The sequence below is a fragment of the Perissodus microlepis genome, chromosome 6 (assembly GCF_051167445.1).
Source record: "Perissodus microlepis isolate ML-2025 ecotype Zambia chromosome 6, ASM5116744v1, whole genome shotgun sequence".
Classification (NCBI taxonomy): Eukaryota; Metazoa; Chordata; class Actinopteri; order Cichliformes; family Cichlidae; genus Perissodus; species Perissodus microlepis.
The window spans coordinates 39,067,351-39,084,170 of record NC_140466.1 but is presented as its reverse complement, the minus strand read 5'-3'; the positions used below and the strand labels follow the sequence as shown (position 1 = coordinate 39,084,170).

The following is a 16,820-nucleotide window of genomic DNA, read 5'->3' as shown; positions in this document are numbered from 1 at the left end:
GTCCTGGGTGATGATGGTACCCACAAAGCAGAATGTGTCCATAGTGGTGATGAGGGTGTCAGTCAGGATGATGGGGGGGAGTCGGGATGTTTGCTTCCTGAAGTCCACAATAATCTCCACTGTCTTCTCGGCATTCAGGTTGTTGCGGCTGCACCAGGACACCCGAGTTCAGCCTCCATCCTGTAGGCAGACTCATCCCCGTCCGAGATGAGTCTGATAACTGTGGTGTCATCTGCAAACTTAATTATCTTGACAGACTGGTGGTTGGAGGTGCACTAGTTGGTGTACAGGGAGAAGAGCAGAGGAGAAAGAACACAGCTCTGAGGGGAGCCGGTGCTGATTGTCTGGGAATCCGGGACATTCTTCCCCAGCCTCACATGTTGCTTCCTGTCCGTCAGGAAGTCAGTGATCCACCGGCAGATGGGATCAGGCATATTCCCTTGGAGAAGGTCTGGAATGATGGTGTTGAAGGCAGAGCTGAAGTCCACAAACAGGATCCTGGCGTAGGTTCCCGGGGAGTCCAGATGCTGCAGGATCAACCTGTTGATGGCTAACCAACCGGACATAGTAGTGGTGGACAAGCAGAGGAAGACAGCCATAGTGATAGATGAACCACATCCAAGATCTCTGTCCAGAACAGCGCAGTCCTAGGAACAGCAGCGATACTGCGTAGGACTCTCAAGCTCCCAAGCCTCTGATATATATGTGTGTGTGTGTGTGTGTGAACAAACAGCATGCTTTGGTTAGCATCATGGATGTTATTTCAGTACAGATATTATGTGAGTATGGCCTGTAGAAAGAACAGAACAGATATCTGCTTGTCTGTCTGTATTGGCATACAGTGCTTCAACAGTGCCTAGCATAGGAGAAAAATTGGAACAGTCTGTGACCAGGGTGTGATGTGTTGTCTTGTTGTTTCCTGACTTCAGATTTCTACAAATCCTGAATCGAGAGCAAGTCGGCACTAATGATGTTTTCTGCAAACCTATCTGGGCTTTTGAGAGTATTCAGGTCCATGTTGTTTTGACTGCATCACAGGACCAGTGCTTCAACTCCACATCTGTATTTAGATTCATCACAATACTTAATGAATCTGCATCCAGGATTACTATTTCATTTTGTTTTCTGTTCTGATTCTGGTTGTGATCCCTAGCCAGTGCATTGCTTGCAGATATATATATATGCTCACACGCTCACCTCGCAGTTGTCTCTGAGGTTAATGGTAGGGCAACCAGGGCCCTGGATTTTAACCTGAGAACCCTGTGGCATTCGCATCTGAGTTTGAGGAACCCACACAGTGTCGACCCTTGCAGATGGAGTTGCAGCCTCTGCCTGACTTAAAAGACCTGGTGTGAAGACAATATGAATCACCCGCTGTTTTGCACAGATGGTCCTCTCTATGTAGGAGAGGTTTGCTAACATGCACGACCAAGAACATTTCTTAGCCTGTCTCAGCAAAGCCACCCGCGGCAGCAGGAACTGCAAGGTTATAGATGGCTTTCTAACTAATGCTGAACTGCCAGTTAACCCTTCAGATATGTTGGCCCAGTAGGAGGCCAACTATTGCACCAGACTTGGAAGACTTAACAGAGGAGATGTAAAGTAGCCTGTCCAGATGCACCAGGGGCTCAAGAAGGGTCAGGTCCAGATGGGCCTAGGGTCTCCCTTCTTCTGCAAGGTGGCAACTGGGTTGTGGCAGTTGACTCACCCCCTCTTCCACTCACTCAGAGCAGTTCATGTGCCAGGGCCCTTGCATGTGGTGGCAGACATGTTGAGAGGGGGCCTGAGTTCTCGAGAGTGGAGACTCTGTCCTCAGGTAGTCACTTTGGAAGGGCAGAGGTCACCCTTTTTTCATCCAGGGAGTTGACACACTGCCATCTGTTCTTCTCCCTGCAGAAAAACAATGTTCCACTCAGGTGGGACAGAGTTCTTAGTTCCAAAGAGCCCCTTCAAGAGCAGAAGGACCCCTATTCTAACCCTGCATTCTGTCAAAGACTCTATCTGACTTCAACTTATCTCAGTTTATGGAGCTACAGTCAGTTCCCACTGGTCGACCAGGAGGTAGCTCACTGCCAGGATGCAGTATGCTCTGTCTGGGTTTTCACAGTGTATATCACGTGCACTCAGACCATTAGGACAGGGGTGGCTGTAGCTCAGATGGCAGAGCAGGTCATCCACTAATTGGAATGTTGGTGGTTTAATCCCTGACTGTTTTTTTGTCTGGTAAATACTAACCCCAAGTTGCGTCACAATGCATTAATCAGAGTATGAATGTTAGCTAGAAAGCACTTAAGCACAGAAAAAGTACTTGTCTGAATCGATGAGTGAACGTGTTATATGTAACTTTAAAATACTGAACCTGGTGGTCCTCAGCTTACAGAATACAAGGACACTGAATTAGCCGGAGCACTATCAGCCGCTGCCTGCTTGTGGCACCCCCAGAAGTATGAAGTCATATGTATCCATCAAGAAACCATCATTTCTAACACTTTTAGTATTTTAGATTTAAATTATTTTATTTAAATTACTTTTATCTATCATCTGCTCAAATCATATTAATTATTGTCCAATATCATCCTCTTTAACAGGCAGTTGTCTCCAGAAGATTTGGCACAGGTTCCAGCTAACTCTACCTCCAACATTTTGAATCGTCTGATGGTCAGTTATGACCCAAGAATAAGACCTAACTTTCAAGGTAAAGTTCCAGTGTATACAACCACCATGCAGAATTACATTTGTCTTTTCATCAAGTCAAAACACATTTCCCAAAATACATGCAAAGTCTGCACTCATGACTTTTGTTTAAAGACAGACTTTGGTTTAAATATGTTGAAATGGTCATGACACTGACATTCCTGACATATAACACATGCATAATACATGCCATAAATCTTTTCAACATTCTATTGCAGATGTGCATGGTGACATTGGTCAAATCCTATCAATCCCACCTGTTAATGATAGCTCCTCTATTGATTGTGGCACGATTGTATAAGCCTCTATTATAGTAAATTGGAATCATGCTTTTCCTTCCATATATGAAAAGTGTAGGGATTTCAAACAGTTTGTCAGTACAGACAGTGTCCCATTGTGTAATACCATATATTGATTATAAAATGATTATTAAATGGGATACCTTTAGCTAAAGGACCCCATTTTTCAAACAGGTATCATGAAAAGAAAGCTGAATGCAGACTGGACAGAATCTGGAAAGTATGTTAAATATATGATAAGTAACACATACAAATCTATTGTTATAAATCTCTTTATGAAAGTTCAGGTAAATACTTTACATTTTTTGACTCTCTTATGTCTGATAACTACCATTAGTGTGATTTATGTCTTATTACATGCCATCATGTCAAATCATGAATTTGAGTGAATTTTGTTTGTATATATTCTTCATTTATTTATTCACTTATATGCAGTGTTGGGTAAGTTACTTTAAATTAGTAACTTAGTTACATTACTAGTTACTTCCATCAAAAGTAACTCAGTTACTTCAAGTTACTCGTTACTTTCAAAGTAACTAGTTACTAGGGAAAGTAAGTTTGGTTTTACTCAGACTTCTCTTGTTAATGTGTTGCTAACTGGATACCCAGCAAGAGTGCCAGTCTTCTAGCTTGCTTACTTGCCACAAGTGCACTGTGCCACCTACCAAAGGAAAAAATAATGTGCATATTTCCACGAGAGAAATCCCACGCCTGGACCGTCGTTGACCACCGCCATGATTCTAGCCTACGTTACAGCGTCATGTGCGCTTTTTACATCCAACACAAAAACTGCAGTCGTGGTGCTTTTGATTGTACTCAGAACTCAGAGATTCTGCCTTCCGAATAGGAAGATGTAGGCAACACCAGACTGCAGATGAGTTGCATACAGGGCTGGACTGGGACAAAAAATCGTCCCGGGCATTTTGACTAGAGACCGGCTCGCCATTATAGCAAAAATATAAAGCCTTTGAATGCAAACAAACACTGTTGTGACAGTGATGTACACTGTAGTGATGGTATATATGTATCAATCTATCAATCGTTTGTTGTAAGACTCAGATAATTATTTATTAAAAGCGAGACATTTTAAATGAGAATAAGAAAGTATTTCTTTGTGCCCCCCTTTCCCTGTTAATGCCCTACCTGCCCCCCCTGGCAAAACTTTGCTAGACCCGCCCCTGCACAGTTACCAGCTGTCAGCTACATAAAAAAGGATCCTGGTGTTATTTATCTCTCAGAAACAGTTCATAACTTTCCTTCAACTCATTCATGTTAACTAAAAGGTAAACCTGTTTCTCCATCACCTGTTCAGCTCTGATGATTCAGTAAGGACATCTCCTGGTTTCATCTGCATGTTTCCCTCTCACCACATATCCAAACCGATATCATGACCAGCAGCTTTACAGCTGTGGCCCCAGCAAACATCAGCTGATACTAGAAAGTAATATTAAATAAATTCTAACAACAGCTGATCAAACGTGCTGCTGTTGTTTAACGTGACATCCGGTGGTTTCCTCTTTCTGGCGCAAAGCGGACGATAAATAAACAAGAGGGAAAAGCCGATCAGCTGATCATTGATCAGTTTCATGATTAAAGTAGCAACAGGAGAGGGAGGGGAGAGAATGAGAGTAGAAGAGGCAGCTGTGCAGCAAAGACACAGAATAACTCCAGCTTTGTGTCTTTTTCATTGTAGCTGAAGTCCGGGACAAACTGTTCCTTTTCACCTAAATACGAAACGCGTAATAATTTCTCTGAATATGAGACGATTCCGTTTTTTATGGAACGGTTGGCAACTCTAATAATTAACCGTATGAACAAAATAAAGTTCAACATCAGTAACATAGCACCACCCAGCTGTATAGAAACTCCGTCATGCTAGCAGTACGAAAAAGTCAGCACAACGAAAATAAACTCCAACTAAACTTGGTTTATATGTGACCCAGATAGACTGCAGGTCATAACTTCTTACCTGAAGTTCAGTTCACCTGACACTCGGACGGGCGGCCGCTTCGGGTCTCTCCTCCTGCCTCCCCTTTCCCTCATCCACCTGCTGGCCTCCACCAGTTGCTAATGTTACTGAATCTGTGGAAGCTCCGCGATAGCCACCACACGAAGTAACGAATAACGAGCCTATCTAAATCCCAGTAACGAGTAACGCGTTCCTGATTTTGGCATAATAACTAGTTACCGTGGTCGTTACCACAATAATAACGTAGTTACTGTAACGCGTTACTTAATAACGCGTTAGTCCCAACACTGCTTATAAGACACATTGAGATTAAAAACTATTTTTTGAAGAGAAACGTGGGAAGAGGGCAGCAGAGGTTACAACAGATTATAGCACCTAACAAGATAACAAGTAAAAAAAACAAACCCTAGCTTTCAAAATACAGGGTGGGCCATTTATATGGATACACCGTAATAATATGGGAATGGTTGGTGATATTAAAGTCCTGTTTGTGGCACATTAGTATATGTGAGGGGGCAAACTCCTCAAGATGGGTGGTGACCATGGTGGCCATTTAGAAGTCGGCCATCTTGGATACAACTTTTGTTTTTTCAATAGGAAGAAGGCCATGTGACACATCAAAGTTATTGGTAATGTCACAAGAAAAACAATGGTGTGCTTGGTTTCAACGTAACTTTATTCTTTCATGAGTTATTTACAAGTTTCTGACCACTTATAAAATGTGTTCAATGTGCTGCCCATTGTGTTGGATTGTCACTGCAACCCTCTTCTCCCACTCTTCACACACTGATAGCAACACCGCAGGAGAAATGCCAGCACAGGCATCCAGTATCCGTAGTTTCAGGTGCTGCACATCTCGTATCTTCACACCATAGACAATTGCCTTCAGATGACCCCAAAGATAAAAGTCTAAAGGGGTCAGATCGGGAGACCTTGGGGGCTTTTCAACTGGCCCACGACGACCAATCCACTTTCCAGGAAATCGTTCATCTAGGAATGCTCGGACCTGGCACCCATAATGTGGTGGTGCACCATCTTGCTGGAAAAACTCAGGGAACGTGCCAGCTTCAGTGCATAAAGAGGGAAACACATCATCATGTAGCAATTTCAAATATCCAGTGGCCTTGAGGTTTCCATTGATGAAGAATGGACCCACTATCGTTGTACCCCATATACCACACCAAACCATCACTTTTGTTGTTCCAACAGTCTTGGAGGATCCATCCAATGTGGGTTAGTATCAGACCAATAGCGGTGGTTTTGTTTGTTAACTTCACCATTTACATAAAAGTTTGCCTCATCACTGAACAAAATCTTCTGTGTGAACTGAGGGTCCTGTTCCAATTTTTGTTTTGCCCATTCTGCAAATTCTGTGCGCCGATCTGGATCATCCTCGTTGAGATGCTGCAGTAGCTGGAGTTTGTAAGGGTGCCATTTGTGAGTAGCTGATATCCGCCGAAGGGATGTTCGACTAATGCCACTCTCCAGTGACATGCGGCGAGTGCTACGCTGTGGGCTCTTGCTGAATGAAGCTGGGACAGCCACTGATTAGTGACATTTTTCTTGCGTCCACATTTTGGCAAATCCAACACTGAACCAGTTTCACGAAACTTAGCAAGCAGTTTGCTAACTGTAGCATGGGAGATGGGTGGTCTCGTAGGGTGTCTTGCATTGAAATCTGCTGCAATGACCCGGTTACTGCGTTCACCAGATATCAACACAATTTAGATCCGCTCCTCACGTGTTAACCTCTTCGACATGTCAATGGCTGTGAACAAAGAGAAACTTGTAAATAACTCATGAAAGAATAAAGAAGAATTTGTATCGAAGATGGCCGACTTCTAAATGGCCACCATGGTCACCACCCATCTTGAGGAGTTTGCCCCCTCACATATACTAATGTGCCACAAACAGGACTTTAATATCACCAACCATTCCCATGTTATTACAGTGTATCCATATAAATGGCCCACCCTGTATATTAAAAAACAAAGCAGAAAAAAAGTTGGATATGAAATTTACCATTGAACTTAAATTGTTATGATGTCCAACAGTTCTGTGAAAAAAAGTTTTACTTCAATTTATAGGAAAAAGTCCATTTTTTTCCAGTCCAGTTTTTTTTAATTATTATTTTATTTTATTCATTTTTTTCTTTTTCTTTTTATGTTCTGTTTTGTTGATACTCTCTATCTCCCCTGTATAATGTTTAAAAAAAACCATAAAAATAAAGTATCAAAAAAAGAAAAAAGTCCAACACTTTCAACTATTCATAGTGCAAACATCTTTCAGCTTTTTCCTGTAGGGGCCACCACTGCAGATCATCTTGCATTTTATCCTATCTCTGCATCTTCCTCTGTCATATCAGCCCTCTGTATGTATCCATGAGCCTCCTCTGAGGTCTCTTTCTTTTGTTCCTTCCTTCCATCCACTATCTCTTCTCTGTACATGCCCAAACCATGTCAGCCTTGTCTTGATGCATGCTCAATCAGGTAAGTAAATCCCAAAAAGTTGATTCTGTTCACATGGGCATGGATTTTTTAGTGGGAGAAACGTTTCGTCACTCATCCAACTGACTTCTTCAGTCTCAGCTGACTGCAGGTTTCCAACCTTATAAACAGTACATTTGCACAATGACTGAAACTACCACCACTGGCAAACAATGGGCTTTGAGGTCAGTTTCTTCATTAATATGGAAATTGTCATGACCATTGATCAAAGACCACTGATCAATGGCCATGAGTACCATTCACAGAGAGTTGGGGAATGGCTGCAATCACAGCATTGTGAGATGGTGACAGATGTACCCTCTGACCCCCTCCTCGATTCAGAGATGGTATAGCCACATTGCCACAGGTGTATAAAATCAACCACCAAACACCATTACTAGCAATAAGGAATCCATTTTCAGAGTGGGAGAAAATGAAATAGTGGCTAAAAAGAAAATCCTTGCTCGAGTGACAGCTTTCCTATCAGGCACTGTAATTCAAGCACTCACTGAAAAGGGGTGGGGGTAGGGAGAGCGAATGTCCTGTCACTGCTATGAGTAAGTCTACCCTTTGAAAGCCACTACTGATAAAGACACGAGCCAGTGAAGAATGCAGGATATGACTTTAACATTAGCAGCTCTGTTCGTGCAAGCAAATCATTAAATAGGGCCAGAAAAGGAGGGAGGCTAAAGACAAGCTTTGAAAGATGGATACAGAAAAGAAGAGATGCTATCAAACTACTTATACTTAAAGTACTCTAGAATACGTGTATCCATTGCTAGCTGTTCAACAGTATTTACAGCCTGGCAATTTCTGATCTAGTTATCTAGATATGACATTGCTCACGAGATTGTTTTTTACTGTTTTTTTGGCAGTAAAATATTATACTGATAATGGATAGAGTTGGGCAGGTCAGTGGGAGGAATATACAAGTTTCTTGCTGAGTTGTGTCTTTTGGTAGACAGCATGTAGAAAATGTTTTTTGTGATCTGGGTGGGGTGGGCAAGACAGTGAAACATAAGCAAAGAGAAGGAAGGCTTTAGCTGTTTTATAACTAGTTTCATAACTTCCTTGATCTTCTGTTGAATAAAGTCATATGTCACCGTCAGTGGAGGAAGAAAAGGTTATTGTCTTTCAGTCCAATCAGCATTCTCTACACACCAACAACATCTTGACAAGTATCATCTTATGCAAATTTTATATAGATTTTTCAATCTAAATTTCATTAAATGTAAAGAAAGACTTTTGCCATGAAGATGAATTTCAAAGTCTTCAAAAGAAAAATCCCAAAACACAGCTTGCTCTGTCATTTTGATGTCGCCTGTCATCATTTACACAACACTAATACAATGATTAAGGCCAACTGAACAATCACAGCTCTTGTATTGATATGCATCAAAACATCCCACTTTAAAAGTTGCTTCTGAGTGAATGCATAATTACTGAAATGTAAATTTTCTGCGGAGGAGTTCACATGGTCACAAAAAACAGGCAGTTGTGTTTGCATGGATCCTCATACTTATCGTCTTATGATGATAATTTACGTCACTGGAACTCAAGCGGACCTTAGTGGAGACAGAAAGTATAATCCCTGATTTAGTCTGACAGCAGGATGATATATTGAGATGATATAATACTATAAGACTTTTGAGTCCTCATTAATACAAGTGCTAGATAGTAAGGAATCACACTAATTCAGTAAGAAACAAATGCATGAACTAATTTGTCAGCATCATGGAGTTGGGATATTTCTAAATTTAGGCAGTCAGGGCCATTTGTTTAACACGGTCCCATCAATGTTTCTTATGGCAGTCAAAGTGTATAGAGTGATTTCTAAATAATAACATAAAACACCACAGAATTCTTGCTTCTGATGGAAAGATCAGTAGGATTATTTTTGTTGTGTTGTTTCTTCCATTAAATTTCACTTGGTTTTTTGATATTTTAGATTGAACAGTATGAGTCAAATCAAGTAAAATAGTGTGGGGTTTTTATTTATTTATTTATCTATCAATGGGACAGTGGTGACCAGAGATGGGTAATCCGATTACTTTTTTCAAGTAAGGGATTATTATTGCCAAAAAGGTAATTAGATTACTGTTACTTTCCCGTACGCACGCTGCGTTACTGCGTTACTAAAACCGTGATTTTTTTTGCGAGAGTGTCTCATGTCAATGAGGTAAGCGAGTGCAACGTTCGTGGCAACAGCTGTGTGCAGATCAAAAATGGATAATATAACAAGAGCGGGAGAGAGTATGAGTGTGCAACATTTAAAGTGTGGAAGTACTGACCTTACTTTGAGTTTGATTCCGTAAAAAGTGACAAAAACATTAGCGTCCGCTGCTCACTGCGTGGGAAGAAAACTTATTTTTACAGCGAAAAAAACCCCTAAACTTCCAAGCAAGCACCAAATACGCTGCCACTGGAATGTGAAATTCACAGAGAAACTGCCGTATCATTCCACTGACCGCTGCGGCACACCTGCACCAGGGCAAACCTCCGCCTGCCCCACTCCTGCTATACAGGTGAAAATAGAGCAACAGGACCGCTCAGTCTTTGATTTTATTTATTTTACATGCATCTATTTGAAAGAGTGAGGGTAAACACAAAAAACGATTTTATTTTATATGCTGGAATATGCAGAAAATAGGTTTAAATGTTAAACAAATTTCTTCCAGTCAGAGAATGTTGCATATAATGTTTGCTTGATGCATAAAGTTAAAAGATTAAAACTAATAAAACAAGTTTTAAAATGAGATATTTTCATTTGATTACATTTTATATGAAGGATTATGCAGAAAAAGTAGAATTGGGCTGAAAGATCTATTTCTTTATTACCTATTTAGGGTGTAAATCATGTTTTAAAAAGTAACTAATTACTTTTGAAAATAAGTAATCAGTAAAGTAACGGGATTATTTTTTTGGGGAGGTAATCAGTAATTAGTTACTGATTACTTTTTTCAAGTAACTTGACCAACACTGGTGGTGACAGAGTTAATGGGAGGGAGCCTTGTTCAACATACACTTAAAAACCAGCCACAGGTTGCTCTGGAATGTTTTGCTCTGTTTCTTTAGTGGAAATGGTTAATCAGAATAACAGTGAGTTACTAAAGATTTGCAGATTAGGTTTTTGCAGGGATATTATTTGTGGTCTAATAAGTGATGGGCTGACATATGCCAACTAATGCAATAATACTAAAAGTGATCATTATAACACTATAGTACTAAGTACTACATATACCTCTCACATATTACTTACTGCACAGGTAGATGGGTGTTTTCAAACACAATTTTTAGTGAAAAAGTTTATTGGTTTATAATACAAATAGTTTTATATGAGTACATTAGTATGCACAAGTGTACATGTCCATCATAATTGCTATTGTTAAGTCTGCCAATTTCATTAAATACATGTGGGTTGTGTTTTGTTTGCTTTCCCCCCTGAGAATGATAACCTAATTTTTATTTTTTAAGTTAAAGAGGTAAAAGTGCGACTGAGATTGTGCAAGAGATTAGTACAAATTGCATGAACAAATAATACACACACACACACACACACACACACACACATATATATATATATATATATATACATACACATCCATCCATACATACATGCATACATACATATATACATATATACAGACACTCATGCAGTGCAGAGAAATATTATAGAGAAATTATAGGTCACTTAAGACTTTATACACAATATAACAGTTTAAATAAATCTAGAGAATTAGTGAAAATATTAAGCTGCAACCTAACAGAAAAAATGAAGGACATGCTCATAAGTCTCATAATGCTAAATGAAAAAATTTGTTCTACCACTCTCAGAAACCAGATCCCAAACCACATCTGTTTGAGATACATGTGAAAGCTTGTGTACAAGAATATTATTTTTCTATGAATTGTATGCATTTATTGGATTGTATTGAAATGGCTACATGAAGAACTGTTTACTGGAAATAGTTTTGGTGTAGTTTAGCAGTATAAAATGTCTGAATTGTCAAACTGACTTCATTTATTTTTAAATTTTCATTTTTTAATGGGTGAAGAGGTTTACAATGAAAGCTTTCATATCAATGTGAAATTCAGTTCAGTTTTATTTATTTAGCACCAAATCAAAACAGTGGCCTCAATGGGCTTTATATTATAAGGCAAAGACTTCACAATAATACTGAGGCTTTTTTTTTTTTTAAAGTGTCACCACAATTGAGTGAAAGGAGTGTGCTTGTAGTAGAAAATAGATAAGCCCAAAGGGAAGGAGGAGGGACTGTTAGCTGACAGCTGGCTGGGTATTTATTGCTGTGCTGTGTCTTCTTATTTCTAAAAAGGCTGAATCTTATGTAAAATTCCAGTGTAGGTGTACTGTTTGGTACCAATGCAAAAGACAAAAAAATCCTTTTTTAAAGTTGTAAAAATGCACGTTTTTTTGTTTTGTTTTGTTTTTACCTGTGTTTGCATGATCACATGGGGTAACTTGCTGACCAGTAAAAGAATGTTTACTAATTTATTCAGTATGCACTCCCTTCTTTTAGAATCATCTTACTTTATATTGCTTTGTGTCCTTGTGTCTATATCTCAGGTATCCCAGTTGAGTCCAGAGTGAACATCTTCATTAACAGCTTTGGGTCTATCCAGGAGACGACTATGGTAATACAGCTACAAACAATGGATATTAGATTAATGGAATTTGGCTCAAACTACTAAATGTTGGAGAGATGCAGATAAGATAAAGATGCAGATTGTATATTTTTACAAATACGCATTGCATTAATGATAGTCATTCACTGTATTCTGTTAAATGAATGAATCACCATAACTACATTAGTATTATTAATACTGAAGAATTGAGCAGACACTTGCTACATGTTACTGTTTTAGCCTGACTCAGGATACAGCTGTTTATTGGTGACATATGGAAAAAAATAGGATTGCACAAGTATGACCAGACTTAAGAAAAATAGCAGAATAAAAAAAAGAAAAGTTTCACAATATGTTTCATTTTAAATATTAGCCCTAACAAGTAGGAGTTGATGTAGTGCAAATTATTAATACAATATTTGTCTTTGCAGGACTACAGAATAAATATATTTCTTCGACAAAGATGGAATGACCCTCGTCTACAGCTTCCTACAGATTATAAGAGTGAAGCACTAACTGTTGATCCCAAAATGTTCCAGTGTTTATGGAAACCAGATCTTTTCTTTGCAAATGAAAAAAATGCAAACTTTCATGATGTCACACAAGACAATATACTGCTCTTCATCTTCAGGAATGGAGACGTCCTGATCAGCATGAGGTGTGCTTTTAAATCTGTTTTAATCAATCTATGGGACCCATAATCCATTTTTTGCCTCATTCTTTTTAAACAATGAATACCTTTTAATATTCTGAAGAAAATAACTTCTGGATGGATTGCTATGAATTGGACAATCACTGTGATTATCCTGTCATGACTTATGTTTAAGAAATCACATTTTGGTCTTTTAAAAAAAGTGAGTGATTCTCATGAGCCTCAGCCATACATATTTAGCCCTACAAAAAGTTAACATGTTAGTATGGTGCATGAAAAGGTGGCTTGTAGTGTGTAAATCAAGAAGGTGCAAACACTTAAGGGGAGCAAGAAAGCTTTGTTTCTCTTGAAAGCTCTCATGAGTACCCGTTCGTTGTACACCCAAAGTGACCTGGAACAGTGTTATAGAAGTCATTAATACATGCAGAACTAATCAGTTGTCTGGAAAATAAAGTTATAATTTCCAGAAAAGCCCACTGACCTCAGTTTATAGCAGAGTCTGTAGACTTTAGAGACAGTTTAAAGTTTTTGTCTTTCTCTGAGGGTCATGGAGAAATTATTGATTCATAAAAGTGACTTTAATCTTGTCTTTTTTTCAGTGACTCTAAGCTGTTTTTAGAAAAAATTGGTTAACTTTTAGGTATTATATGGTGATATATCAACAAAGAAAAGGCTTATGTGCTCCCTGAGCACATAAGCCTTTTCTTTGTTGAGTTTATATAAAATGTTAGGTAGACCTAGTTTTGAATTCTGTTTTTACATTGGTTCTCAACTTGCTCTTGCTTTCATAAAGAATAAGATGTGAAAAAAATTTATGTAAAAAATCAGAACCATTTCTATTTTGAGGGATTAGAACAGTAACAGTGGCACTGTTGTAGCATTAAATAATTCACATGCATCACTATTAAGAACAGTGGTGGCAATATATGGTCTGGCATAGCCTATAAAATTGTCAAATGGTAGGTGACAAGTATTAGTAACTGACGGCTAGAGGCTTAAAATCAGAGGCATCTATCAATGTGACAGGTTTTACTATCAGCCTTTCTTTTTTTGCTATCTTGTATGAAATATGCTTTAGTCTTGATTGAATTTAAATTAGATCATGCAAAATATGAATATTTTATTTTTCTCACATTTGGGAAAAAGAGTAATTAGGCTTCATTGAGTAGTATAGCACTACACACATGTTGTCAGTGTGCTGAGCACATCTGTGGTAACTGCAGGGTTATAGTATGTTTCTAATATAGGAGCACATGCTGTGGAGTTTTGTCTCTGTAAATATATATCACAGATGACAGGTCGGGGGGAGATATCTTCACCCCCACCCGGGATTGAGTACAAAGCCCCAAGTGCAATGGAAGAAGGATCGTTAAGTGTGAGAGGAGCTCGCTACTGTAGCCGGTTACCAAGATTATGGGAGGTGCCCTCTGTCTACTAGATGATGTAAATGCAGCACTACTGACTATACCTACCGCCACCATTACAGAGACTAACAAGTTGATCTACACTACGGCAGCAGTAATCAGTGAGATGCTTGGCTACAAGTTGAGCAGCCACAAGGAGCAGTACCCTCCATGGAGAAGATGACTAGAGGCTAAGATCAAGGTAGCATGGAGGGAAGTAAGCCAACTATCGGAGCTGCATAAATGGGCAGTGAAGAAGGTGCTTAAGAAGTACAGCAAGCTGTCCATATCTGAGGTCTTGGGAAACTGTCAAGCAAAGACTCACAGCCTTGGTCAGCTGCTTGAAGAGGTACACTAGAGAGATCGAAGGCAGGAGAATAAACCAGCTGTTCTCCACAGAACCATCCAAGGTGTACTCTTAGTGGCAGGGGAACAATATGAGGACAGCACCACCAAGGCTGGAGATGGAGCAATACTGGAAGAGCATATGAGAGATGGATACAATCCATAACGGCAATGCTCGGTGGCTAGTGGATTTAAGAGCAGACCACAGCAACCTCCCTGAAGAGTCCAGTAACCATCACAATGGCAGAAATTCAAGAAAGGGTCTCCAGTATGAAGAGTTGGTCAGCAATAGGTCCTGACATGGTTCATGCCTACTGGCTGAAGAAGCTGACTGCACTGCATGAGTGTCTTGCAGCATAAATGAACCAGCTGCTAGTAAATGAGAGACACCCAGAATGGCTAACTTAAGGCCAGACAGTTCTGATCCCCAGGGACCCCAAAAGGGGCCAGTCCCATCCACCTAGAACCCGCAGAGGGTCAGGCACCAGGGACTGGTGAGTGTCAGTACCTCGGTCCAGGATGAGACAATGCACATCCATGAGTACATCAGGAAGATGGCCCCAACCGACCGTGTGCTCAGTGAATACCTCAGGCAGCAGAAACCCGAGGAAGAGGAGGAACCATCATAGAAGAACAAGCCCCTGCACGGTATGTACCACCGGCAGATAGAGGAAGCGGCTGACATCCAGAAGTCCTACCGGTGACTGGATAAAGCTGGACAGAAAGATAGCACAGAGGCACTAATGATGGCAGCACAAAAACAAGCTCTGACAACAAGACCCATCTACCACACCAGGCAAGACCCCAAGTGCAAACTGTGTAAAGATGCCCCTGAGACAATCCAGCACATAGGGTGCAAGATGCTGGCAGGCAGGGAATACATGGAACACCACAACCAAGTGGCCGGCATAGTATACAGAAACATCTGTGCCGACTATGACCTGGAAGTCCCGGGGTCAAAATGGGAGAGGTCAAGGGTGGTAGAGAATGACTGTGCTAAGATCCTGTGGGACTTCCAGATACAGACGGACAAAATGGGATGGCTATCCAACTAGTTATAGTAGTGGTGGACAAGCAGAGGAAGACGGCTCTAGTGATCGATGAAGTGATACCAAATGACAGCAACATCAGGAAGAAGAAACACGAGAAGCTGGAGAAGTACCAAGGGCTCAGAGAAGAAGCTCGACAAGATGTGGAGGATGAAGGTAACAGTAGTCCCAGTGGTAATTGCAGCACTCAATGACCCCCAAGCTAGGCGACTGGCTCCAGCAGATCCCAGGAATAAAATCTGAGATCTCTGTCCAGAAGAGTGGAGTCCGAGGAACAGCTAAGATACTGCGCAGGACCCTCAAGCTCCCAGGCATCTGGTAGAGGACCCGAGTTTGAAGGATGGGATGAATACTGTGAGAGAGGGGAATTTTTTACAAGCCACAAAATGTTTTAGCACTGATAAAAATCACAATGTAATTTCCCTTACAAAACGAATCTCTCCATAGAACATTTTTGTTCAAAAGTCAATTTTTGTATGTGTTTATTGATATTAATAGCTATTAATAAGCTATTAAGCTTTAATTTAGTTTTAAGTTTTAAGTTTTAATTAAAACTCTAAGAACCTTTGTTTTTTTGTGAAATTTGTTTAGGCGGTATGGATGTTCGAACACGAAGTGGAGAGCAGGGAAAGAGGGGCAGAGCAACACATGAGGACATTTTTCTTCATACTTGAGAAAATTTCCACCTAACAACTTGTGTAAAATGTTATGTTTTATTTGTGTTATTATTAGATAACATATTAAATATTATTTTTCATAGAATTTTAATTTTGCTATCTCGTTCTACATATCTCTGGAATCAGTAAGAAAGAGTTTAGGATGTGTTGTTAGCATAAAAAGCTGGTAAATTAACTTATTTTTAAAAAAGGATTATACAGTAATAGGGCAATTTTTTCTTTGTCCTGTTGAGCCTGTTGTGTGTTTTCTGTTTACACATGCAGGCTGTCGGTGACACTGTCTTGTCCCTTGGATCTTACGCTTTTCCCAATGGACACACAGCTATGCAAGATGCAGCTGGAGAGTTGTGAGTATATTCCTGATCTAGCTGCTCTCTCCGCCCTTGTTATTTCTTGAGCTTCTCGCCTTCCTTCCAGCTGATGTTGCTGACACTTGTTATAGCTACATCTATGGCTGTCTTCCTCTGCTTGTCCACCATTACTCCTCGAGTTCATTAACCATCTGAAGTTTGTCTGTCTGAATACAAAAAAACTAAATATACTATAAGAGGAACTACACTGTAAAAACTGTGACTAGAGGTTACTTAAAAAAACCTATGGCA

At 40.0% G+C, this 16,820-nt stretch overlaps 1 protein-coding gene across 3 annotated transcripts in view; it reads left to right on the top strand.

The window, feature by feature from the left end:
• The window catches only part of LOC146386236 (glycine receptor subunit beta-like), a 59,692-nt gene that overhangs the window by 11,364 nt on the left and 31,508 nt on the right, over positions 1-16,820 (top strand). For all 3 annotated transcript variants that reach the window (XM_084932330.1, XM_084932331.1, XM_084932332.1), the window contains exons 3-6: positions 2,589-2,695; positions 12,034-12,101; positions 12,524-12,750; positions 16,483-16,565. In XM_084932330.1, coding sequence (XP_084788456.1) covers positions 2,589-2,695; positions 12,034-12,101; positions 12,524-12,750; positions 16,483-16,565 — 485 coding nt within the window. The remainder of the gene's footprint in view (positions 1-2,588; positions 2,696-12,033; positions 12,102-12,523; positions 12,751-16,482; positions 16,566-16,820) is intronic.